This window comes from Oncorhynchus keta, chromosome 19 (genome assembly GCF_023373465.1).
Source record: "Oncorhynchus keta strain PuntledgeMale-10-30-2019 chromosome 19, Oket_V2, whole genome shotgun sequence".
Taxonomy (NCBI): domain Eukaryota; kingdom Metazoa; phylum Chordata; class Actinopteri; order Salmoniformes; family Salmonidae; genus Oncorhynchus; species Oncorhynchus keta.
Genome location: NC_068439.1, coordinates 26396810 through 26424070, shown reverse-complemented (window position 1 = coordinate 26424070; position 27261 = coordinate 26396810). Strand labels below are relative to the sequence as shown.

At 43.3% G+C, this 27261-nt stretch overlaps 1 protein-coding gene across 1 annotated transcript in view; it reads right to left on the bottom strand.

Moving 5' to 3' along the window:
• Positions 1-27261, bottom strand: part of LOC118373476 (thrombospondin type-1 domain-containing protein 7A-like) — a 213866-nt gene that overhangs the window by 79099 nt on the left and 107506 nt on the right. The window contains exons 7-13 of the mRNA XM_052470109.1: positions 12592-12786; positions 9070-9316; positions 7511-7626; positions 5457-5589; positions 4985-5088; positions 3500-3694; positions 2862-3128 (exon numbers count right to left, since the gene is read on the bottom strand). Coding sequence (XP_052326069.1) covers positions 2862-3128; positions 3500-3694; positions 4985-5088; positions 5457-5589; positions 7511-7626; positions 9070-9316; positions 12592-12786 — 1257 coding nt within the window. The remainder of the gene's footprint in view (positions 1-2861; positions 3129-3499; positions 3695-4984; positions 5089-5456; positions 5590-7510; positions 7627-9069; positions 9317-12591; positions 12787-27261) is intronic.

Sequence of the window (27261 nt, the reverse complement as noted above, 5' to 3'; positions counted from 1 at the left end):
TAGTAAATAACAGCAATCTATACTTTTAAAAGCATGCGAGGCTCGTCATCGAGCAAAATAACAGGCCTACACTTGATTGGCTACATTGCTGCATGCTAAATGTTTCTGATCATGACTAGGTCAGATCGCGTAAATAAAGTTTAGGCTTTGATGTCGGCAACACCTTTCACATATAGAAAAAGGTGGAAAGAAGTTGGCAAGATGCTAATGTTGTGAAAGTATTCACCCCCTTTGGCATTTTTCCTATTTTGTTGCCTTACAACATGGAATTATAATATATATTTTTTTTTTTTGGGGGTGTATCATTTGATTTACACAACATGCCTACCACTATGAAGATGCAAAATATGTTTTATTGTGAAACAAAAAAGAAAAAAGACAAAAAAACATGAGCGTGCATAACTTTCAGGGGATGGGGATGTTGTTCTCGGAGTGATGAGAGGTGTTGGGTTTGATCCAGATGTAGTGCTTTCCTTGATGGCCAAAAAGATACATTTTAGTCTCATCTGACCAGAGTACCTTCTTCCATATGTTTGGGGAGTCTTCCACATGACTTTGGGCGAACACCAAACGTGTTTGCTTATTTTTTTTCTGGCCACTCTTCCATAAAGCCCAGCTCTGTGGAGTGTATGGTTTAAAGTGGTCCTTTGGACAGATACTCCAATCTCTAACTGTGGGGCTCTGCAGCTCCTTCAGGGTTATCTTTCGTCTCTTTGTTGCCTCTATGATTAATGCCCTCCTTGCCTGAGTCTTGGTGGGCGGCCCTCTCTTGGCAGGTTTGTTGTGGCACCATATTCTTTCCATGTTTTAATAATGGATTTAATAGTGCTCCGTGGAATGTTCAAAGTTTTGGATCTTTTTTTAACCCAACCCTGATCTGTACTTCTCCACAACCTTGTCCCTGACCTGTTTGGAGAGCTCCTTGGTCTTCATGGTGCCGCTTGCTTGGTGGTGCCCCTTGCTTGGTGGTGCCCCTTGCTTGGTGGTGCCCCTTGCTTGGTGGTGCCCCTTGCTTGGTGGTGCCCCTTGCTTGGTGGTGCCGCTTGCTTGGTGGTGCCCCTTGCTTGGTGGTGCCCCTTGCTTGGTGGTGCCGCTTGCTTGGTGGTGCCCCTTGCTTGGTGGTGCCCCTTGCTTGGTGGTGCCCCTTGCTGAGTGGTGTTGCAGACTCGGGGACTTTTAAGAACAGGTGTATATTTACTGAGATCGTGTGAAAGATCATGTGACACTTAGATTGCACACAGGTGGACTTTATTTAACTAATCATGTGACTTCTGAATGTAATTGGTTGCACCAGATGTTATTTAGGGGCTTAATAGCAAAGAGGGTGAATACATATGCACATTCCACTTTTCTGTTTTTTTTTTTTTTTTTTTTTTTTTCATTTCACTTCACTAATTTGGACTATTTTGTGTTTGTCCATTACATGAAATCCAAATAAAAATATATATATATTACAGGTTGTAATTTAACAAAATAGGAAAAACACCAAGGGGGATGAATACTTTTGCAAGGCACTGTAGGTAACCATATACCTTTTAATGTATTTGAATGTTTTTTAATATAACTTATTTTCCTTTTTTGTTTGTAATGATAATACAATAAATGATTATAAAAAATGTTATAATTTAATCCATAGTACGTGTGGGAGCCAATCAGGTAGGTTGGTTGTGGTGTTGGAGCAATAGCTACAATACCAGTGACTTGTGTATAGATATAGCACCATCCCTGATTTCCTATGGTTGCTTAAGCTGGGAAAAAAGGCACCGGAATCTTAGTGTGACGTCTAAGGCACAGTGGTGTTGGAGAGCTACACATACAATAGCAATAGCCAGAGTACGGCAATAGCAATTGCTTGTGACGTCTCATGACGTCACAGTTCTACACCATCAACCACACGACAGGCCCCATACTGCAAGTGAAGCTATGACTCACAGGCATGGGTTTACACAGAGAACAAACCCTTTGATAAAGCTCTGCGTCTTCCTCGGGTTAACATGGACGATACGACAGCACTATGATTCCTACATTTCTTCTCTGCATCGGTTGGATGGCGATGCTGCTGTGTATCCCTGAATGCTAACACTTTGGGAAGAAAGCAGATCTGATGTTCTACGTCTGCATCGCTTGCTGTTTGGGGTTTTAGGCTGGGTTTCTGTATCAGCACTTTGTGACATCTGCTGGCGTAAAAAGGGCTTTATAAATAAATGAGATTGATTGAAATGTGATTGATGTTCCCCTGACAGATTTGGGCTAGGGGGCGGAGCGACCGCATCCTGCATCCTCTCCGTTACCACATTGATTTGTTCTCTTTTGAATTTACAATCAAGGGATGCTGAAAAGGACAGTGAGATGAGAGAAAACACACTAACAGTCTGACATCAAATTAGGTCGAATGGAGCCGAATCAATAGAACACATATGTAAATGATCGACTAATTATTCTCTTGACGGAGAGAACAACGAAACAATGTTCTCTAAATGTATTCAATAAGAGGTTGTAACAAATTGATGAGAATTCCAAAGACCACAACCAAAGTGTTTCCAATTGCATTGTCTTGTATTCCTCTACACTGATCATTGTTGTTTTCTGGAACAGGAAGTGGCCCACTGTGTATGATGATGTCATATCACTGAGCATGCCTTTTATTGGAAATTCAGACCCCTTGTATGAATCACAGTGGCTATGTTTAATGCATACAACTTTAAGTGAGTTAATGAGAGATGGTAGAGGTTGACCCACCGTAGCTGTTGCACCATGACAAAGGTGGACTAACCAACATAACATCATCATACATAGCGAGGTGACTTACTGCTTATAGTCATGGACAATCATAGGCTGTTGGTGAGAAGTTTAGGACTCACCATGGCTGTTGCACCGTGACGTCTCCACCAGCCTGTTGTCCTGGTCGTAACACACCATGGCCTGGTAGCGGTAGCCCTGGCCACACTCCTTGATGTCCCCCTGGACCTTCATGCCCGGCTGGCCCTCCACACGCCCACCCTCAGGCAGGATGCAGTCCGACCAGTTCCCCATGGGCTGGGCGTTGTACTTGTTACAGGGGCAGTACTGGATCTCACTGAGGGGGTATACCTGGGTGTTCTTACACTGGTCTTGCTTTTTGCTTTTTCCTGGGAAGAGTGAAAGGAGGAAGGGAGGACAGGCAATCAATAAAAACTGATATGCAGTCGGCCTATGTCGAAATCACAGCTGCCGGAGAACAGCACATACCGACTGGTCATCGTCTGAACTGGTGAGAGCCCAGAATGAGGTCATTCCGCATTGGCTGCCAAATGATCTGGCCAGAATTTAAATTAACGTTTTATAAAGCCGGTATCCTGGATCCAGATTAAGGACAGAGATGAGTATTTAGAGATTACTTCTACTGTACTTGCAAGCTGTGACCAAATACAGACTCCAGTCACATTATGTCCCTCCAGAGACAAAGAGGACTAAGTTAGTTAGTTTACTGTACTTATACGACCTACTCCAGTCCACTCACCCACTAGCATCCTCTTGCGGGTCTTGACGCCCACACAGTCCTGTGTACAGGAAGAGAACTTAGACCAGGTGGTTAGCTGGCAGTCGTCCTGGCATGGGAGCTGGCAGGGCTGGGTTAGAGAGGGCATGGAGCTGGCAAACTTCAGACATGCTCCCATGTCCGCTTGACCCCCGTCTTGCTTCCGGCATGAGACAGCTATAGAAAGAAAGAAAGAAGAAAGAAAGAAAAAAAGAAAGAAAGAAAGGAGAATGATGTGGTGGTGGAGGTTGGGATGGTGTGAGGCAGGAAGCTTTGGTACACGTTGGCCACTTTTTATTGCTGGCCCAATCTCATTTGGCTAATGCACTCTGGCTGCATTTGGAGGTAAACACGACAGTCCCATCACAGGTGATCAGGACCTGAAAGTGTTTTAAGTGATGATTAACCTACAGTACTGTCACTGTGGGATCTGGAATGACTCATTGCTAGGTGGTGTGACTAACTACATTGCATTCCAAATTGCACCCTATTTCCTGTAGTGATCTTATCCAAATTCGTGCACAACGTAGGGAATAGGGTTCAACTTCATGCGCACTCTCTGTCTCTGGTTCTCTCAGTTCGAAACACACACAGAGGTGAGAACAAGGGTAAGTGATGAAACTGAACATAGTGTAATGTCTATTGACTTTCCCACCCAAACAGACCAGATAGCATTGAGTGAGGAGGAGTAAGAGCTCTGTATTGAATTGTCTCTCCACCTGCGTCAATTTCTACACATATACCATTACAGGTAATGGGGCCTAATGTGGAGTGTGAAGACAAAGGTTGAAAAGTGCTCATCATCTGATCAGATAATGGCCTTCTACCATCTTCAAGATGCTAATAGAGGTCTGGTGCAAGGAGTGGAAGAGGAACTTTCTGCCTTCAATTCACTGACTGTCGCCGTTTTGTAAATTGAAGTCAGATAGATGCATGTGAAGCTCAACACAAAGCAATCCACCGGAATGGACATTTTGTGTTTGAACCTTAATGTAAATAATCCACGCCTGGTACGGCTATAGGGAAGAGGTTTGGATAGAGGTTATTTAAACTTCACATCCTCCTCTGAGTCCCAGTGTAACATCTAGAAGGAGATGAAAGATGCATGCCGCCCAAGGCGTTACTGTGATGCCTCACTTCCCTCTCACACGCTCTTTCAGGGAGTCGGACGGATACACTTGATCCCATCAACAATCCCACACACTTCCTCAGTCACATGCATAGTACCATGCAAGTTAAAGGCAAGGTAAATCAAGCGCAACTCTAATATTTGAAAGTATTTGAAAGACTGTATGAATGTGACCAAGTCGGAACCCTTAGAAGTGTCTGTATCTACCTGTCTCCAATAGTTACCAGATTATGGGTAGTCTCTCGTGTCTTTTCTACTATTTCCGTCAGTACAGATTTGAACACTTCATCCCCAGAATCAAATGGAGTAGCTAGTGCATGCAATATTTTGTTGCTCACCTCTAGCCTGCAGCCCAGGCCCACAGGTCTCCACAGCTCCAGGACTGTCCTGACGCACAGACCAGGGAACCAACTGGCATCGCCGCCACTTGTGTGTCTTCCACCTGTAATACAAGAAACAGAACACAGCTCAGTCATCTTGAGAGTCAAAGTCTTGGTCTACACTCAGAGAAAACAGGGTTCCAAAGGGGTTCTTTGGATGTCCCCATAGGATAACCATTTTTGGTTCAGGCATAAACCTTTTGGGTTTCATTTAAATTCTCTGTGCAAAGAGTTATACATGGAACTCAAAAGGGTTCAACCTAGAAACAAAAAGGATTCTTCAAAGGGTTCTCCTATGGGGATAGTTGAATAACCATTTTAGGTTCCAGATAGCACCCTTTGTTCTAAGATAGTAGTTAACTTGACTCCTCTTTAGTCAAGAGAGACTACACAGTGAGTAGAGTGGGTTTGGATGCTGATGGAGCCTTACCTGTATCCCAGACAGATAGACGGCACCTCACAGTCTCTCTCCTGAGCCAACACCTCCGGACAGTCCTGTCCCCCATTGGCCGGCAGCTGGATGATGATGCGTTTCCTGTTCTGTTTCATTTTCGTGTTGCTGCCTTATAAGAACCAATAGAAAAGCACTTTATTCACACACTGTCCCAGTCAATAGACAGAGACAATAACAGCAACACTCAAGCAACTTCCATTGGGCCTGGAAGTGCAAAATGATTATGATGAATGCCTGTTACGTACTTGAGTAATGCAAATCACAGGTCCTTGAAAAGGTCCTTGTAAAACAAGTGTGTTTTGTTCGCTGTTGACTTTTAGCAGCTGTGTGTCGTTAACCTTGCTCAACAATGAAACATAATGAAGGAGCACAGTTGGTTCCCAGCTCTCTCTAGTTTAGTGTTCTACAGCAGATATGTACTTTCCTGACCAGTTCTGAGAGAAGGTAATGAAATCAAGCATGGGATATTGATTGATATGGGCTTCTCTTATGTGCTAGTGTCCACCCACCTCAGTGAGGTTATATTGTCCTTACTACAGGAAGTCCATATGTGACTCACCACCTGGATTCGATATTATTAGAAATTAGATTTTTTTTTTCAATGGTAAAAAGTAGAGACACAGAGCTACAAGATGGTATAACATACACCGCATTTTTTAGGAACAATAGGAACGTAATTCTGCTTTGAAAGTTGATAAACTTGTAAACTCACTTTTGAGAAAAGGGCCTTTGAATGTTTTGGTACCTACTGGAGACATCTCCTTTGTCTACATCCATTCAGCATTGTTCACACCCTCTTAAGCCAGCCCAACCCATCTCTTTAAGGATTACATGTGAGGTCATGTGCTAAACAGTGAGAAGTAAAGATTAAAAGGGGTGAAAGTAGTAGCCTACAATAAAGAAGCAATCCAGGTAAACAGAAAGTGTCCAGTTAAAATGTTGATAAAAAAACATTTTTTTCCATTCAAACGGCTCTCCTATGAAGTCGGGACTTCCGACATACACCTAGTTACCTGGAACGGGTCACATATCTAGGCTATATACAGTACAGGCAGTAATCCATATCAGGATCATAATACAGTGGCCATATCCATGTTGCAATGTAGGATCCATAGAGATAGCTAGCTGCAGTAGATAGAGATAGATACTGTATTTATATGGTAGGATCTGTTCTCATCGGAGAAGGATAAACCCATGACCATATACTCATAGTAAAGCCAGATGACCTGTGTGCCAAATGTGAAATAATACCAGCAAGATTACTAGCAGAGAGATTAAAGGATAGAAGACTCGGAAAACACACAGACTCTATAAAGTATTGCTTAGCAGATGTTTCTGTAGAGTAATCATGTCAAGTATTTCATGAATATAACACTCACTCCTGAAATCACAGTAACATGTATCCTAACCAGTGTGTTCTAGCTCACAAAGAGGTTGTTGCAGTGTTGCAGCAAATTGCTTCATAAATGGCACAGCACTTTTTGCTGATTAGCTGCATTTGTACTAGTTCTCGATATAGAAAAATGTTGCCAAGCAACAATGCGCGTTCGCTGGTTCCTGTTATGGTTCTGACTTAGCTAATTGTTTTCTCAGCTCAAACTGAAACATATGATGAGGAGAAGAGTAACCATTCCATAACTGTGCAAGTGTTTTGTTTATCAGATTTGTCGGGGCCTGTAGAAACCAGAAAGCTAACACTTAACGACAGACCCACTATTATTTAGCATTCTCTGTTGTAAGGAATTCCTTCAAATGCTTTGAAGCGCGTGCTCATTTCAAAACCACAAGGCATAGGCTACATCTCTTGAGCATTTTTTTTTGCCACGGACAGACTACTCTGTATCTGTGTGTACTGTAATCTAAACTTGAGAATAATAGGCTGTACCTGCTTGGCATATTGTACATCTCTTGACATAGTTGTATTTTTGCCATAGACAACAAACAATATGTGTGTACTTGAATGTGTTGTTCAGCTGTACATTGTTCTATATCTGTGTATTCTTGAGAAGTTTGAAAAAGCTAGTAGGTACCTGCTTTGCATATGGCAGGGCAGGCGCTCCAGTCGCTGTAGGGGGTGACGCTGCAGTCTCTTTTACATGGCAGGAGGCAAGGCCTGACAGTCTCAGGACGAATACTCTCCGGACACCTGAAATTACATGAAATCACATCATCTAGATCACGTGTCAAACTCCTCCCACGGCGGGCCGAGTGTCCGCGGGTTTTTGCTCCTCCCTTGTACTTGATTGATGAATTAAGGTCACTAATTAGTAAGGTACTCCCCTCACCTGGTTGTCTAAGTCTTAATTGAAAGGAAAACAACTAAAACCGGCAGACTCTAGGCCCTCAATGGAATGAGTTTGACTCCCCTGTGCTAGATGCATATGCACAGACACATGATAGAGCCAAAATAACCATACTGCGCTGTGTTCAGCTGAGACTGGGGTGCTTAAATGTGTCATAATCTAAATGTGTCGAGATGTGTGCATATACCGCTTCTGTTAACGAATGCATATTTGTCTGGTCAACATAATATCACCGCTTCCGCTATATATCAGTACGGGATCATTGGTCTAAGGAATGCTGCAGGGATTCTCCCAGTATATTGTGAATCATTGGTTTTAGGGCTGCAGATTGAGCCCCTACTGTACATTGCTTTGAATACCATATCCCCACTGTAACAGTGTTAACTTGTTCATGTTCTAAATGCTAATGAACACATTAGCATATCATACACGTTTCAGTTATGACATTATACGATTTCATTATTTGATATCACGGTATATTAGTATATTGTTCCAAGCCTAGTGGGTGCGTTAAGTTATGTGTCATGTATTAAGTGATAGTAGTTCAGCAACTGTAACTATGAGCAGCATTGTGTGCTAGTGTGAAGTGGTAGCTAGGTAAAATAAAACCCTGGATGGGAGAATCAGAAACTGCCGGAATAAAACTGTCCGAGGCTAATTTCCATACCCAGCATGGGATCTAGCCCGTCCCCAGTCAGCCTAGTAGCTCCAGCTCATCCTGCCAGAATCATGCTTCTATTAAAGCTGAATAAATAAATAGATAATTCAATATAATTCATATCCCTAAGATGCCCTAAGGGTGGTAGGGAGGGAGAACCCAGATGCTTTAGAACAAATGTCTGGAACCTAGGCAGAAACCTGTCAGGGAACCCATCAGCTCACAGCTATGCAGCCAGTCAGACAGTGGTAACAATAGGATTTTGTTCCTTCCATAGACAGATACTGGGACAAATTCTCTGTGCATTGGTGCTTTGATTTATGCTTAGCAAAGGCTTATTGAACCCTGCATACGTATTATGCCAAATCAGCATAAGCATTCTACTCGTATTTACTTTCTGTAATTTGCTTGAACAGAAATATTCCTCTCTCACTTTACACAAATATTATATTCATATACTACTTATGTTGGTATTCAGTTATCTTTTTGAAGGAAAAACTTTTACTCTTACAACTTTGGGTGCTTAAAAAGCGCTATATAAATACAATGTATTATTATTATTTTTACTTTGAAGGTGGAATTCTTACTTAGAAAAAATAAACTCTTATTTTGAAGGAGAGACTCTTACTTTTTGGGTGGCACCTGTCCCACATTAACCCGTACACAGATGACCTTCCGTGTCTGCATCCCCACAGAGCACGAGGAGTCCCCTCCCCCAACTCCGGCCCGAGCCCCTGTGGAGTTGGCAGAGGGGACCGAGGTGTCCTCGATACACTGTCCCCAGGGCCCAGTCTGCCAGTGGTACACAGTACAAGGGTGGTCGTTGCAGCTCCGCACCTCCTGGAGAGCACTGCTGTTGGGGCACTGGACCCCGCCTGTCAAATACACAACAACCAAATTATCAATCAATCAAACGTATCTATAAACCCCAACAGCAGTTGTCAAAAAGACCCCAAAGAGGAAGCAGAAGCACAAACACCACATTCAAATACAGGAGATACTAATGGGGATCCCTAATAAATACAAATACTCAGTTACATGAGTGTGGTTTGCCTTGATTCGCTGGGAACAAGACAGCTCAGCCAATAGGGTTTATTTTCTAAGCTTCGTAAGTTGCACTGACTATTGAGCCTGAGCTGACAACGTTGTCATCTTATCATAACGAGAAAGTGAGTAAGTTAAGCTGTTTGTCTCTGATCATCCAAGCCTTCTCCACTTCCATTCAATTGATACATCTGTGTCTTGTGCTCTAAGGATTAACTTCTATTTTTGGTTCCACTCATTGAGTTAAAAACGTTACTACAGCAGTGTCAGAGCTAAATAAACCAATATTGTCCCTTGGGGGAAAGCAGTCATGGAGATGGAGACAAGGGAGATTAGTTGACCCGGGGTCTGATAGTATCTTGGACACCAGGTGGACCACATGTGACCCCTTTTCCATCCCTACCACAGATCGTTGTCATGTGTGTGTGTTGTATCGTATCTGTGTGTGTGTGACCCTTAACCACCCCTCACCACGATGAGATGTCAAACATTAGCAGGCTCTGTCAAGCTGGGATACCAGGCCCCGAAGGGAAGGTCAACCATTACCAATCAATGTGATCCAGTGGCCAATCAATGAGATCCACCAGCCAATGAAAGAGAAGGACATAACCACCGCGATCCTCCATTCAATGCTGGAGAAGGACTGAGATCAGCCAATCATTGGTGGAGCAGGGGAAAACTGATGACGCTTACATAAGGAAATGCTTCTGTCTTGAAAAGCCACACAGTGAAGATATATAATTGACCTCTGTAGCCCCTTTGGGAGCATGTCCTTCAATAGGTCATTTCTAAAGGATGCTATTGACTTGTTTTCCTCCAAGACACATTAGTTAGTCAGGTATGTTGTGTCATTGTTACTACTATGGTTAATGAATGACATTGTAGAGCTGTATTTGAATGTTTCAGTGTTACTAATAAAACTATTGAACTCTGACTCAGTGTGGATTATTGAACATCTGCTTTGCTGGTCGTGCCATTATTCTCTTTACAAGTCTTGTAAAAGGTCTCTAACCATAACAATCATGCATAGGTTATATTATGTTTTCTTACATCCTTTACAATAAAGTACCTCCTTTGCCTCCATGTTACGTTACAGAGCTCTTCGAGTCAAAGTCCCTATAACCTTTCACGACATGTAAAACAAGGCCAAGTCTCCCTACAGTTGTTATTAACAGAACTGTAGCTAGTGGGTCAAGCTACCTCGGCTAATCCTTTGTGATATTACGAGCGTGTCCTAACATGGCCTGTTGTAATTACTCTACGGGCTCAACCCCACTTCTCCCTGAGTTGCAACTACCCAGTTGTTAGTCATGTAAATACCTTACTCTGCATTTCTTAATCGGCGTCAGGACAAAATGAAAGTAAGCATACGCCTAATTAAAACACCTGGTTTTCTGAGCAGTCTTTCAAATGATTAGGACACGCACAGTAAACACCTTATTCGGTGTTCCAGCTGTGTATTTGATCTGCACATGAGCTAGCAGCAGCCGAGCGAGCCTCCCTCTTTAGCGCGAGTGAAGTGTGTTCGGAACAACTGAATGTATGCCTCATAAGAAGTAGTTTTCACATACATACTTTATATGTCCGTGCCCAGAATCCAATACATTTCCAAGAAATAACCTGGCAGCTGTGGTAGAACGTTTATTTTGATTGCCGATTTTCTGCATTTATCAGAGTGCCATCAGGTAGCATGATTTCAGATGTGTCCATGTAAACAAGATTATTAGGGAAACTGTTCTTCTACCTAAGCATGTAAACATTTTAATCAAACTATTATATTAATCTGACTATCCACAATAATCACATGAACTATACTCATTGTCTTGCTATGGTCCAGTGGAGGATATCTACAAGAACTGTTAAAATCATAGCAGTACTATAAAATACACTACAACATGCTGATCTACTGCCAGGCAATCACACAGCCTAGAGTGGGTTGTATGGAGATGGGTTCTCAGTTCGTGACTGGCAGCTTAGACGGTAAGACTCTAACCCAGAGGCACTTGTTCCATTACTGACCAGACTCCCCCTTTCACACTTCTCTTCTCCTTAGGGTTTCAGCCTCCTCTCCTTAAGGTTTCAGATTGCACTTAACGCGAAGGAATGTTCTTTACTAGCACTGCGCTGTTGAGGGGCAGTACAAGTTTTACATAGTACAAGCATAACATTATGCTGAGCAGGCAGTGAGGGGAAATAGATTGGTATGCAGTTAGCCATATATCGACTACATACATCGACTTATAACATCTACAGGGCTGAATAACTACATCTATGGGAACACTGCATTCTAAGGGCATAAGAAAAATTATAGTACCAAAGAGCGCAGGAACCTTGGGCACCTGCGATAGACCTTAAAGGAAGGTAAACGCAGAGTTGTTATGATTTCTTTGTAACCATCCATACATTTGTGAAAGGTGCAATAAATAATACTATGCACTAGGGCTCCAAGCACTTCACAACAACGCTCAGATTCTTTGAGCCTAAACATTGAAAATGTAGCTCTAGAGAGTTGTACAGACATATATCCTACAGTATTCAAGCTTGTTATTCCTTGTGACTATGTCACACAACCTTACCCTGCATCACAGTAACCCAGGCTACAACCTGAGCAGTCGCTGTGGAGGAGGAACATACAGAATCATTTATACTATTTGGCTGTTGGAACATAGAAGAGAGGCAGAGAGAAGCAAAGACTGAGGGCATGGTGAAATGCTTGCTTCAGCAGCCTCATATGAGATACCAGATACTCTCCTGCATGCTGTGCAGACCTGGGATCAAATGAAGAAAATGTTATCTTTCCAATATTTTAGCTGCACATGATGGAGCTCATCTGGTGCAACAGAACCAATAGAAAAGTGAAAACCCTGTCCAGCTGCATGCACTACAGACAGGCTCTATCAATCATCAATGTACTTGAAAGAAAATAGATACTATTTGAACCCCGGTCTGATGCTGTGTGGCCTGGTCCCAGACCCAGTGCGGTCTTGCCAACTCGCATTGGTCAACTCCTATGTTTGGCATGACAACAACCATATGAGTCAGCTGTACTACACAGACAGGTCTGGGACCAGGTCTGGCGCTGTGCGTTGTGTGATTGTAGTCTCACCTTCCCCAGCGCTGTAGGCCAGTACAGAGCGTGCTCTCATCTGCCTTCCCTCTGTGTTCTTCCCGGAGCAGGTGTGTGAGCACAGGGACCAGGTGGTCCAGGGACTGAGGACACAGTCCTTGGGGCAAGGCACCTCACAGATGACGGGCATGGGAAGGATGGCGTCACGGCATAACTGGCGGTCCACATACTCACCTGGAGGCACAGGGAGACAGGAGACACAGTATGAGGCTAGCTGAGGGTACTTATACAATATACAGTCCGTATCATGTGCCGATATCATCCACAAAATCACATTGCAAAATCAGATCTGGCGCATTTGTTCACCTAGACACCTAGCTCCCGAGTGGCGCAGCGGCCTAAGACACTGAATCGCACTGCTAGAGGCGTCACTACAGACCCTGGTTCAATCCTGGGCTGTATCACAACCGGCCGCAATCGAGAGTCCCATAGGGCGGCGCACATTTGGCCCAGTGTCGTCCTGTTAGGGTTTGGCTGGTGTAGGCCGTCATTGTAAATAATAATTTATTCTTAACTGACTTGCCGAGTAAATAAAGGTTCAATAAAAATAATAAATAAAACCCAGATATTGGTTATGTAAGGAGAGAGGGAGTTTAAAAGACAAACCTATAAGAGTACACAAACCACATAATACTTGTCCACATATTCACCAAGTCTGAAGGGAAAATACGCATGGGGTATTATGATAAATGTTTACACCATCATGAAAGATTGGTTCGCTTTCTCAGACAAACAAGCAGGCAGACGACAGAGCCATTAGACATGATGGAGGAAGCCGGGGGAATTAAAAACTTATTTCAAAACAAGAACATATGAATTGAAGTGAATATTTGCACCAATTGAAATTCAAATTCAGGCAGTGGGGCATTAGTTTAATCTTTTACTCATGACTTTGACAGCGTACATGGAATAGAAATGAGCTCATATCCAAATGACTGCATCTCTAATACATAAGCTAGCTGGATAAAACCTTGTGTATCACCAACTGTGTCACACAGACATTAAGACAACAGATACTGAATCATTGTCATCTTTTTTTTCTGGCATTTTTTTAAAATTAACTCATCCACCAACCCCATCTTCAGAGGACAAATCTCTTTTTAGTTATTTAAAAAGCTTTTCTGCTACATATTATACATACACATTTTACGTACACATTTTATGTACACATTTTCCATACATGGTACTTTTATATGAAGCAGTCACATTACAATAATACATTACCAAACATCAGCTCTTTAATCCCGCCCCTCAGCCACTCTCAGACCATCCCACCTATCACCATAGACCTCAGCTCTTTAATCCCACCCCTCAGCCACTCTCAGACCATCCCACCTATCACTATAGACCTCAGCTCTTTAATCCCACCCCTCAGCCACTCTCAGACCATCCCACCTATCACCATAGACCTCAGCTCTTTAATCCCACCCCTCAGCCACTCTCAGACCATCCCACCTATCACCATAGACCTCAGCTCTTTAATCCCACCCCTCAGCCACTCTCAGACCATCCCACCTATCACCATAGACCTCAGCTCTTTAATCCCACCCCTCAGCCACTCTCAGACCATCCCACCTATCACCATAGACCTCAGCTCTTTAATCCCACCCCTCAGCCACTCTCAGACCATCCCACCTATCACCACCCCTCAGCCACTCTCAGACCATCCCACCTATCACCATAGACCTCAGCTCTTTAATCCCACCCCTCAGCCACTCTCAGACCATCCCACCTATCACCATAGACCTCAGCTCTTTAATCCCACCCCTCAGCCACTCTCAGACCATCCCACCTATCACCATAGACCTCAGCTCTTTAATCCCACCCCTCAGCCACTCTCAGACCATCCCACCTATCACCACCCCTCAGCCACTCTCAGACCATCCCACCTATCACCATAGACCTCAGCTCTTTAATCCCACCCCTCAGCCACTCTCAGACCATCCCACCTATCACCACCCCTCAGCCACTCTCAGACCATCCCACCTATCACCATAGACCTCAGCTCTTTAATCCCACCCCTCAGCCACTCTCAGACCATCCCACCTATCACCATAGACCTCAGCTCTTTAATCCCGGCCCTCAGCCACTCTCAGACCATCCGACCATTCACCGTAGACCACCCTCGTTTGGTTTCCATGTAACATATTATATATATATATATATGTTTTACATTTTGAACCTTTCTAATCTTTTAGTGTCCACAGATTGTGAGCTAAAGATAAAAACCTTTCCGACGAGTATTATTATATTATTTATTGATTGACTATGGCTTTACAAATCGCCCAACACTGCTATTTGTAAGGTTAATTTTAAGTGAATGTTGTGATTTTTTAAACTATTCCTGAACTCTGTCTCTTCGCAGCAAAATCTACAGAGCTGAGATTGTTGTATGCCCAATATACAGTTGAAGTCGGAGGTTTACATACACTTAGGTTGTAGTCATTAACACTTGTTTTCAACACAACTCCACAAATTTCTTGTGAACAAACTATAGTTTTTGCAAGTTGGTTAGGACATCTACTTTGTGCATGACACAAGCAATTTTTCCGAAAAATGTTTACAGACGTATTATTTCACTTAGAATTCACTGTATCACAATTCCAGTGGGTCAGAAGTTTACATACACTAAGTTGACTGTGCCTTTAAACAGCTTGGCAAATTCCAGAAAATTATGTCATGGCTTTAGAAGCTTCTGGCTAATTGACCTCATTTGAGTCAATTAGAAGTGTGGATGTATTTCAAGGCCTACCATCAAACGCAGTGCCTCTTTGCTTGACATCATGGGAAAATCTAAAGAAATCAGCCAAGACCTCAGAAAAAAGACCTCCACAAGTCTGGTTCATCCTTGGGAACAATTTCCAAATGCCTGAAGGTACCACGTTCATCTGTACAAACAATAGTACACAAGTATAAACATCATGGGACCATGCAGCCGTCATACCGCTCAGGAAGGATACACGTTCTGTCTCCTAGAGATGAATGTACTTTGGTGCGAAAAGTGCAAATCAATCCCAAAACAACAGCAAAGGACCTTGTGAAGATTCTGGAGGAAACAGGTACAAAAGTATCTCTATCCACAGTTAAACGAGTCCTATATCGACATAACCTGAAAGGCTCCTCAGCAAGGAAGAAGCGACTGCTCCAAACTGGCATAAAAAAGCCAGACTACGGTTTGCAACAGCACATAGGGACAAAGATCAAACTTTCTGGAGAAATGTCCTCTGGTCTGATGAAACAAAAATAGAATTGTTTGGCCATAATGACCATCGTTATGTTTGGAGGAAAAAGTGGGAGGCTTGCAAGTCGAAGAACACCAACCCAACCGTGAAGCACGGGGGTGGCAGAATCATGTTGTGGGGGTTCTGTGCTGCAGGAGGGACTGGTGCACTTCACAAAATAGATGGCATCATGAGGTAGAAAAATTACGTGGAAATATTGAAGCAACATCTCAAGACATCAGTCAGGAAGTTAAAGCTTGGTCACAAATGGGTCTTCCAAATTGACAGTGACCCCAAGCACACTTCCAAAGTTGTGGCGAAATGTTTTAAGGACAACAAAGTCAAGGTATTGGAGTGGCTATCACAAATCCTATAGAAAATTTGTGGGCAGAACTGAAAATGTGTGTGCGAGCAAGGAGACCTACAAACCTGACTCAGTTACACCAACTCTGTCAGGAGGAATGGGTCAAAAATCACCCAACTTATTGTGGGAAGCTTGTGGAAGGCTACCTGAAACATTTGACCCAAGTTAAACAATTTTAAAGGCAATGCTACCAAATTCTAATTGAGTGCACAGTTGTGGCCATAATGTTTTGAGAATGACACAAATATTAATTTTCACAAAGTCTGCAGCCTCAGTTTGTATGATGGCAATTTGCATATACTCCACGAAGAGTGATCAGATAAATTGCAATTAATTTGCCATGCAAATGTACTGAATCCCCCAAAAACATTTCCACTGCATTTCAGCCCTGCCACAAAAGGACCAGCTGACATCATGTCAGTGATTCTCTCGTTAACACAGGTGTGAGTGTTGACGAGGACAAGGCTGGAGATCACTCTGTCATGCTGATTGAGTTCGAATAACAGACTGTAAGCTTCAAAAGTTGGGTGGTGCTTGGAATCATTGTTCTACCTATGTCATCCATGGTTACCTGCAAGGAAACACATGCCGTCATCATTGCTTTGCACAAAAAGGGCTTCACAGGCAAGGATATTGCTGCCAGTAAGATTGCACCTAAATTAACCATTTATCGGATCATCAAGAACTTCAAGGAGAGTGGTTGAATTGTTGTGAAGGAGGCTTCAGGGCACCCAAGAAAGTCCAACTTCAACTGTATATAGCATTCTGTTAGTGGCCAGAATTTTATATAACATTTTAAATTGAAAAATTCAAAGTGTTTTTTGTACCAGTTCATAAACCATGTATCTTTCAAATATGGCAGGCAAACAAGTTCCCTACCTTCTTCCTTTTCCACTTGCCTCCTCCAGTTTGGATTGAGCAGACATTCCCATATATTTTCGATAGCTGCATATGTGACATAACTCCTCCGTTTCTATTCATAATATCATTAATAAATATAATAATAAAAAATAATAAAAATCGATTGAAATATTTTTTTTAGCAATCAGTACATCCTCTTAAGGATCTGACCTGTTGGCGCCTAAAGTGACATACACAAATCTAACTACATGTAGCTCAGGACCTGAAGCAAAGATATGGACACCGATCCCATTGAGGATATTTGAGTTTAACCATACCATTTGTTGTCACATTTGTTCTATCTTTTCTGGAGGATAAAACTAAAATTGTAACCAGCTTAGTATGAAAAGGGCTTTAAACAAAATTAAATTAAAATTAGTTGGAAATGAGAAGTTGTAATCTGTACAAAGTCAAAAAGGCCATTTTTTAACAAAGGAGTCTTTCTTAAAAAACTACAGGAGAACCATTTTGGGTTTAAGAATAATTTATGTATGAGTGAAGCTTTTAGTGAGTGGTTAAAAGCTTTCATATTGAATAATTTTAGCCCCAAAACTCATATTCATTATATAAATAGGCACGTTCAATTTTGTCTGGCTTAGGGTTCCAAAGAAAATTAAATATTTTTTACTCATATGATTTGAAAAATGAGTCATCTGGATTATGTAGCACGATTAGTAAGTAAGTAAGTGAACTATAATAGGACCAAATAGTTAATTTAATTTGAATCAATGTGATTTTTCCATAATATGTGAATACCAAGAATGTCTGCTTCACCATCTGCCCATTTTATTGGTAAACTACAAGGTAGTGTAAACACTGTGTCTTTTAACGATCCAATACGTAATATGGTAATTAGGTTTTAGTCCAAAGAGGCTATAAAAACGATCAAGATCTTCAATGAGAATCCAGATTGAGGACTTAAAGAAAAGTATTGAGTCATGGATCTACATTGATACTTTTGTTTTTATCCCCTGGATTTCTATCCCCTTGAAGTTCTTGTTGGATCTAATTTTATAGCTAGCGTTTCAATGGCCATAATAAATAGATATGGAGACAACGGACAGCCTTGTTTTACTCCTCTTAAAGCTCAATACTTTCTGAGAAGTCACCAGTATTTACTATTTTACATATGGGGTTGCTGTACATAACTTTAACCCATTGTATAAGAGATTCACCAAAATTAAAGTAATCCAGGCATTTATATATAAATTCTAGTCATACTTTATCAAACGCCTTTTCGAAATCTGCTATGAAGACCAGACTTGGTACTGTATCTTTGATGTTCAGTTGTTACAAGTAATTACCGTATATTATCTCCAATATATCGTCATTGTAAAAAAACTGTCTGATCAGGATGAACAATATCTGGTAAAATCTTTATTATTCTATGTTCATGCATTTTGCCAGGATTTTCGCTTCACAACAGTGAAGTATAAGAGGCCTCCAGATTTTTAAATGGACTGGATCTTTATACTTACCACCTGGGTCCTGTTTTAGTTGTAATACAATCAAACTTTCTTGTTGAGTACCTGAAAGTCTACCATTTGTACAAGAGTAATTAAAACATGATAATAATGGATCTTTGAGTACATCAAAAAAGGACTGAAATACCTCTACTGGTATACCATCTTTCTGTAAATTTGTATATTTTTGTATATTTTACATAATTATTATTATTATTATTATTAGGAAAGAAAGCTTTTTTCACAATTTTCCATCCAATTAGCTTTATTTTTATACATTACACTTGAACGTGCTTGAGTAAGTACCTCCAATTCATTTTGTTTTTCCTCTTACCTATTTTGTTCCTCTATAGTACAGTTTCCATTACCATCTACCTGCGCTGTTAATTCCTCTATTTCCTTTATTAGTCTATTCTCTTTTGCCCTAAACTGCTTTTGTTTTAATGATGAGCATTGTAGTGAATGGCCTCTAAAAGTACATGTAAAAGCATCCAATACAATAAGGGGATCTGCTGTACCTGTGTGGTGCAGAAAAAAGTCCATTCTGAATTATTTATATACTAATGTCTTCGTTAAGAACATATTGTCATACAAAAGGCTTTGATTAAATTTCCAATATCCCCGTCCACATGGAAATTCTGTAAGAGTTAAATGGAGGCCAATTCGATGGTGGTCCGATCGCATTTGTTCTCCTATTAAAACTTTTTTAAACTTTTGATGCCAGCAAGAATAAAACCAGAAAGTAGTCAAGACGGCTAGCTTGATTTAATCTCCTCCATGTATATCTCACTAGGACAGGGTTTTCAGCCTCCATATAGTCACTAGTTCTAATGTATCCATGATATTTGTGATCTCCTTAAGTGCACGAGGGGGATAGTTTGTAGTGTGATTTCTTTTACGATCCATTGAGGTACTTAAAAAACGTATTATAATCTCCCACCATAATAATAGATTCATTCGTTGCCGGTGAGCTCAATAGATTATTATATATATTTTAGAAGTGTGAATCATCATTATTTGGCCCATATAGATGAATTAGCCAGATGTGTTTTTTGGTCCAATAGTATAATTAAAAGAATCCTTCCTTGAGGATCTGTTTGCACAATCGATTAAAATGTGTATTAATTAGTATAATCACCCCTTTGTCATCTTTGCGGAGGTGGAATATTCTGTCCTTGATAAATGTCCCCACACGCACACACACGCACAGACACTCACACACACACACACACACACACACACACACACACACACACACACACACACACACACACACACACACACACACACACACACACACACACACACACACACACACACACACACACACACACACATCCCTGGATCATGATGCTCTGACATAATGTCATACATATTCTACATGTTTAATACATAACACCATTGGAGTCGGCAGAATGACTGGTACTGAGAGAGAGATGAATATGAATAACAGGCTAAATATATATATTTGTTTTATATAAGACTGAGCTAAGGTCTATTTCTGGGATGTTGAAGGTCAGAATATGGATGCCTGACCACGGAAAGTCTCAAAATGGATTTAGGACCATCCTAAATGGCTTAAAAAGGAAACAAACAACAACTTAGGGCTTTAAGGGATTTAGGATTTAGAGAGAGTTGAGGTATTTTCAAGGTCTCATTACTACATGAGATAGTGTTGTGGTCCTGCACCAGGACTGTATCGATCTAAATCTGTGGTACTCCACCACTACTGCCACTCCTACCCTTCTCCTCACCCCCATCCTACCGCATAACCTCCCTCATGGCATGGATCTCTCCAACCCCCACCACTACCTCTTTCCTCACCCCACCCCAACCTATCCCATCACTCTTATGTCAGTCCCACTGTTTCAGTGAAACCCCCACGCTTACCCCTATCCTCACCCCACCTCAACCCATCCCATCACTCTTATGTCAGTCCCACTGTTTCAGTGAAACCCCCACCCTTACCCCTATCCTCATCTCAACCCATCCCATCACTCTTATGTCAGTCCCACTGTTTCAGTGAAACCCCCACCCTTACCCCTATCCTCATCTCAACCCATCCCTCTTGTTGGTCCCACCGATCTGTATCAGTGGAAAATGCCATAGTGATGGGAAGAACAGCTAGTTATTGTGGGATCCTGAACCATCACTGTATTGATCTAAATCTGTGGGACATCACCACAACCACAACCCCCACACTTATCCTCACTCCATCCCATACCCACCACAACCCTCACCCTTATCCTCACTCCATCCCATCCCATACCCACCACAACCCCCACCCTTATCCTCACTCCATCCCATACCCACCACAACCCTCACCCTTATCCTCACTCCATCCCATCCCATACCAACCACAACCCCCACACTTATCCTCACTCCATCCCATACACACCACAACCCTCACCCTTATCCTCACTCCATCCCATCCCATACCCACCACAACCCTCACCCTTATCCTCACTCCATCCCATACCCACCACAACCCCCACCCTAATCCTCACTCCATCCCATACCAACCACAACCCCCACACTTATCCTCACTCCATCCCATACCCACCACAACCCTCACCCTTATCCTCACTCCATCCCATCCCATACCCACCACAACCCCCACCCTTATCCTCACTCCATCCCATACCCACCACAACCCCCACCCTTATCCTCACTCCATCCCATACCCACCAACACCCTCACCCTAATCCTCACTACATCCCATACCCACCACAACCCCCACCCTTATCCTCACTCCATCCTATACCCACCACAACCCCCACCCTTATCCTCACTCCATCCCATCCCATCCCCATCCCACACCCACCACAACCCCTACCCTTATCCTCACTCCATCCCATACCCACCACAACTCTCACCCTTATCCTCACTCCATCCCATACCCACCAACACCCTCACCCTAATCCTCACTACATCCCATACCCACCACAACCCCCACCCTTATCCTCACTCCATCCCATCCCATCCCATACCCACCACAACCCTCACCCTTATCCTCACTCCATCCCATACCCACAACAACCCCCACCTAATCCTCCTCCATCCCATACCCACCACAACCCCCACCCTAATCCTCACTCCATCCCATCCCCACCACAACCCCACCCTAATCCTCACTCCATCCCATCCCCACCACAACCCCACCCTTATCCTCAATCCATCCCATACCCACCACAACCCCCACCCTTATCCCTCCATCCCATACCTACCACAACCCCCACCCTTATCCTCACTCCATCCCATCCCATACCCACCACAACCCCCACCCTTATCCTCACTCCATCCCATACCCACCACAACCCCCACCCTTATCCTAACTCCATCCTATCCCATCCCCATCCCACACCCACCACAACCCCCCACTTATCCTCCTCCATCCCATTCCCACCACAACCCTCACCCATCCTCTCCATCCCATACCCACCATAACCCCCACCCTTATCCTCCTCCATCCCATCCCATACCCACCCAACCCTAACCCTTATCCTCACTCCATCCCATCCCCACCACAACCCCCATCCTTATCCTCCTCCATCCCATACCCACCACAACCCCCATACCTCACCATCCCATACCTACCACCACCCACCCTTATCCTCACTCCATCCCATCCCATACCCACCACAACCCCCACCCTTATCCTCACTCCATCCCATACCCACCACAACCCCCACCCTTATCCTCCTCCATCCCATACCCACCACAACCCCCACCCGTATCCTCACTCCATCCCATACCTACCACAACACCCACCCTTATCCTCACTCCATCCCATCCCATACCCACCACAACCCCCACCCTTATCCTCACTCCATCCCATACCCACCACAACCCCCACCCTTATCCTCACTCCATCCCATACCTACCACAACCCCCACCCTTATCCTCCTCCATCCCATCCCATACCCACCACAACCCCCACCCTTATCCTCACTCCATCCCATACCCACCACAACCCCCACCCTTATCCTAACTCCATCCTATCCCATCCCCATCCCACACCCACCACAACCCCCACACTTATCCTCACTCCATCCCATTCCCACCACAACCCTCACCCGTATCCTCACTCCATCCCATACCCACCATAACCCCCACCCTTATCCTCACTCCATCCCATCCCATACCCACCACAATAACCCACTCACTCCATCCCATCCCCACCACAACCCCCATCCTTATCCTCACTCCATCCCATACCCACCACAACCCCCACCCGTATCCTCACTCCATCCCATACCTACCACAACACCCACCCTTATCCTCACTCCATCCCATCCCATACCCACCACAACCCCCACCCTTATCCTCACTCCATCCCATACCCACCACAACCCCCACCCTTATCCTCACTCCATCCCATACCCACCACAACCCCCACCCGTATCCTCACTCCATCCCATACCTACCACAACACCCACCCTTATCCTCACTCCATCCCATCCCATACCCACCACAACCCCCACCCTTATCCTCACTCCATCCCATACCCACCACAACCCCCACCCTTATCCTCACTCCATCCCATACCCACCACAGCACCCACCCTTATCCTCATCCATCCCATACCCAACACAACCCCCACCCTTATCCTCACTCCATCCCATACCCACCACAACCCCTACCCTTATCCTCACTCCATCCCATCCCCACCACAACCCCCACCCGTATCCTCACTCCATCCCATACCCACCACAACCCCCACCCTTATCCTCACTCCATCCCATACCTACCACTAACCCCACCCTTATCCTCACTCCATCCCATCCCATACCCACCACAACCCCCACCCTTATCCTCACTCCATCCCATACCCACCACAACCCCCACCCTTATCCTCACTCCATCCCATACCCACCACTACCCCCACCCTTATCCTCACTCCATCCTATACCCACCACAACCCCCACCCTTATCCTCACTCCATCCTATACCCACCAACACCCCCATTTCATCCTCACTCCATCCCTCTTTTGTTTCGCCATTGTTTACAGTGAAAAATCCCCTTGTAACGGGAGTACCAGGATGCCACCACAACCCCCACTTCTATCCCTATCCTCATCACCCCCTCCCTTTACCCCCTCCCTCTTTCCACAAACCCCTCCCCTTATCTTCACCCATCCTATCTTCACCCCAGGTCATCCGATCAAATATCTTTATGAAACCCCTATTCTCACCCCATTGTATTCCAGCCCATCTCATCTCTCTTTCATGGTCCCCACTCTCCCATATGTACCAGTGATAAAAAAAAAACCTATAGTGACTTGAGGAACCAGAGGAGCAGCCAGTCTGATGACATGTCTGGAGCCCCTTGGGGGAAACAAATCCATTTTCATCAGCAGACAACAGAGGATCAATAAGGTCCAGTCAAGAGGGACGGTGAGGGCCACTATGGGGGCTGTGGTGTGTGTGTGTGTGTGTGTGTGTGTGTGTGTGTGTGTGTGTGTGTGTGTGTGTGTGTGTGTGTGTGTGTGTGTGTGTGTGTGTGTGTGTGTGTGTGTGCGCGTGTGTGTTTGCGAGTGTATAGGGGGTGTTGAAATGGAAGTCTTCCATGCGATAGATTGGGTGAGGAAATCGTTAAATTGTTTGTATATCCATGTTTCCATCCACAGTTTTTATGTGAGTAAAGTCACACCATGTAAAAAAAAAAGACAGTTTTGATGGAAACAGGAAGTTTTGGTACAATTTTATAAATGCTGACAGATAATGTGTGCTTTTGACATGGTGGGATATTTTTTGTCTGTAAAATGTATTATGCGAAAAATGGTAGTAGAAACAACTTTATACGCACATATTAATATAATGCCCATCATATGAAAGTAAACTTGGAGTCACGCTATGACATGGTGTGTGGTCCTCCCACTATGACTCGGGAAAGCATGCAGTTTATTAGTCTACAGATGAAATAAGTTACGATGAACTTCACAGGGTGGTGAAAGTGCAATGTGATGAGCTTGATGCTCCTTACCAATAAATACTGATGGTCTTATTCTGGTGATATGAAGATTGATGCTTGACTGCTGTTTGACAAATACAAATATTCTTGCTCTTATCCATAACAATCTCATCATGTAGGTAACCTAACCACACTGTATCTGTGAGCTGTTGGCTAGAGCACATGTGACAAGAGTCGGCACATGCAGTTTGGCTTCAGAGCAAAACACTCAGAGAAACAGCCAACTGCTTTCTTCTGGAAAATGTGAAGTCCAAGATGAACAAAGGGGGTGCTGTTGGGGCTGTGTTTCTGGACCTAAGGAAGGCTTTTGATACTGTTAACCATGAGATTCTCATCACAAAATTGTCCAAGTTCAACTTTTCCCCTGATGCCTTGAGATGGATGAAATCATACCTTGAAGGCAGAACTCAGTGTGTCAGAGTGAGCAATGAGCTGTCGCCCAATCGTAGCTATGATGTGGGCGTGCCCCAAGGGTCAATACTGGGGCCCCTCCTGTTCAGCCTGTACATTAATGATCTGCCTTCTGTCTGTACTGGGTCTGAAGTTCAAATGTATGCAGATGATACAGTGATATATGTGCATGCAAAGAGCAAACAACAAGCTGCACAAGAACTCACTACTGTAATGGTCCAGGTTACAAAGTGGCTCAGTGACTCGTGTTTGCATCTCAATGTGAAAAAAACTGTTTGCATGTTCTTCACAAAGAGGGCAACAGATGCTACTGAGCCAGATGTCTATGTGTCAGGGGAGAAGCTCCAGGTGGTATCCGATTTTAAGTACCTTGGCATCATACTTGATTCCAACCTCTCTTTTAAAAAGCATGTGAAAAAGGTCATTCAAATAACTAAATTCAACCAAGCTAATTTCCGATTTATACGAAATTACTGTACTTCAACTCTATGATACTCCCCCACTTAACATACTGCTTGACTAGTTGGGCCCAAGCTTGCTGTACAACATTAAAACCTATTCAGTCTGTCTACAAACAGGCTCTCAAAGTGCTTGATAGGAAGCCCAATAGCCATCATCATTGTCACATCCTTAGAAAGCATGAGCTCTTGAGTTGGGAAAATCTTGTGCAATACACCGACGCATGTCTTGTATTCAAGATCCTTAATGGCCTGGCTCCCCCTCCACTCAATATCTTTGTTAAACAAAAACCCAGACATATGGCAGCAGATCCACAAGGTCTGCCATGAGAGGTGACTGTATAGTTCCCCTAAGGAAAAGCACCTTTAGTAAATCTGCATTCTCTGTGAGAGCTTCCCATGTCTGGAATACACTGCCATCAGACACACATAACTGCACCACATATCACACTTTCACAAAATGCTTGAAGACATGGCTAAAGGTCAATCAGATTTGTGAACATGGTCCCTAGCTGTGTGTTGCCGCTTTCCATGTTGTCTGTTGTCTGTAGCTTGTGAGGTGTGGAAACACTTTGTTGCTTTTATGAATTTTGTCTTGCTGCTTTTTGTTCTATGTTGCTCTGTCTGTATGCTACGTCTTGCTTGTCCTATGTTGCTCTGTCTGTATGCTACGTCTTGCTTGTCCTATGTTGCTCTGTCTGTATGCTATGTCTTGCTTGTCCTATGTTGCTCTGTCTGTATGCTACATCTTGCTTGTCCTATGTTGCTATGTTGCTATGTTGCTCTATCTGTATACTATGTCTTGCTTGTCCTATGTTGCTCTGTCTGTATGCTATGTCTTGCTTGTCCTATGTTGCTATGTCTTGCTTGTTCTATGTTGCTATTGTCTATATTGTAATTGTTTTTAATAACCTGCCCAGGGACTGCGGTTGAAAATTAGCCGGCTGGCTAAAACCGGCACTTTTACTGAAACGTTGATTAATGTGCACTGTCCCTGTAAAAATAAAAATAAACTCAAACTCAAATTTGCTATTTAAAACAACAGTTTTGTGCCAAAAATATCGGTAGAATTGAAAATGTAATAGAAATACATTGAACTTTTGATTTTTGATCTTTACATGAAAACATAAGAGAAAATGTGTGCAATACCTCATCACGTATTGATTTTCATTCGCAAGAAGTCTGTTTGGTGGAAACACCAGGGGTGAGAAAATGCGCATGTTTTCTTTATGCAGATTTGAAAATATTCTTATGAATCTGTCACCAAAATTATGTAAACCTTGTTAATGACAATGATTATTCTTATGGCTTTTGACTCACTGTCTTTTTGTGACATCTTTGTTTGACAGAATACTGTAGATTATGTATTATTAATCACAATTCTTCCCAGGGAGGAAACAATGGAAGCCTGTAGGAGTCAGTCAAGACAGTAAAACAAACGTGAATGTCGAAAGACAACAAACACCTATACACGAGATGCTTTAATAACGAAGAGATTCATGACTTGCAAGAAGTACATTATTTGCAATGCAAATGAACAACAAACGTATTGAATCACGGACCGTTCAAATCCAAAACATCCCTCTCACCTTTCAGAAAGCCCCTCTTCCCCCCCATCCTCCCTTTCCCCGTCAAGCAAGTGTCTGGGAATCAATTCAACAAAATCCACAGAGGCGAAACAAGCTTCCAACCGATCATCAAGAGATAATTCTTTTACACACCTCACATGAGAACCCCCCCAGCTGGGTCTCATCTGTGTCTTGATGGAAAAGTACCAGACATCGTTTGACGTATCCTCTGTTTAAACCTGTCTCATTCCATCCAGGCGGGGAAAGATTTCTGTCGCACATAGATTTCA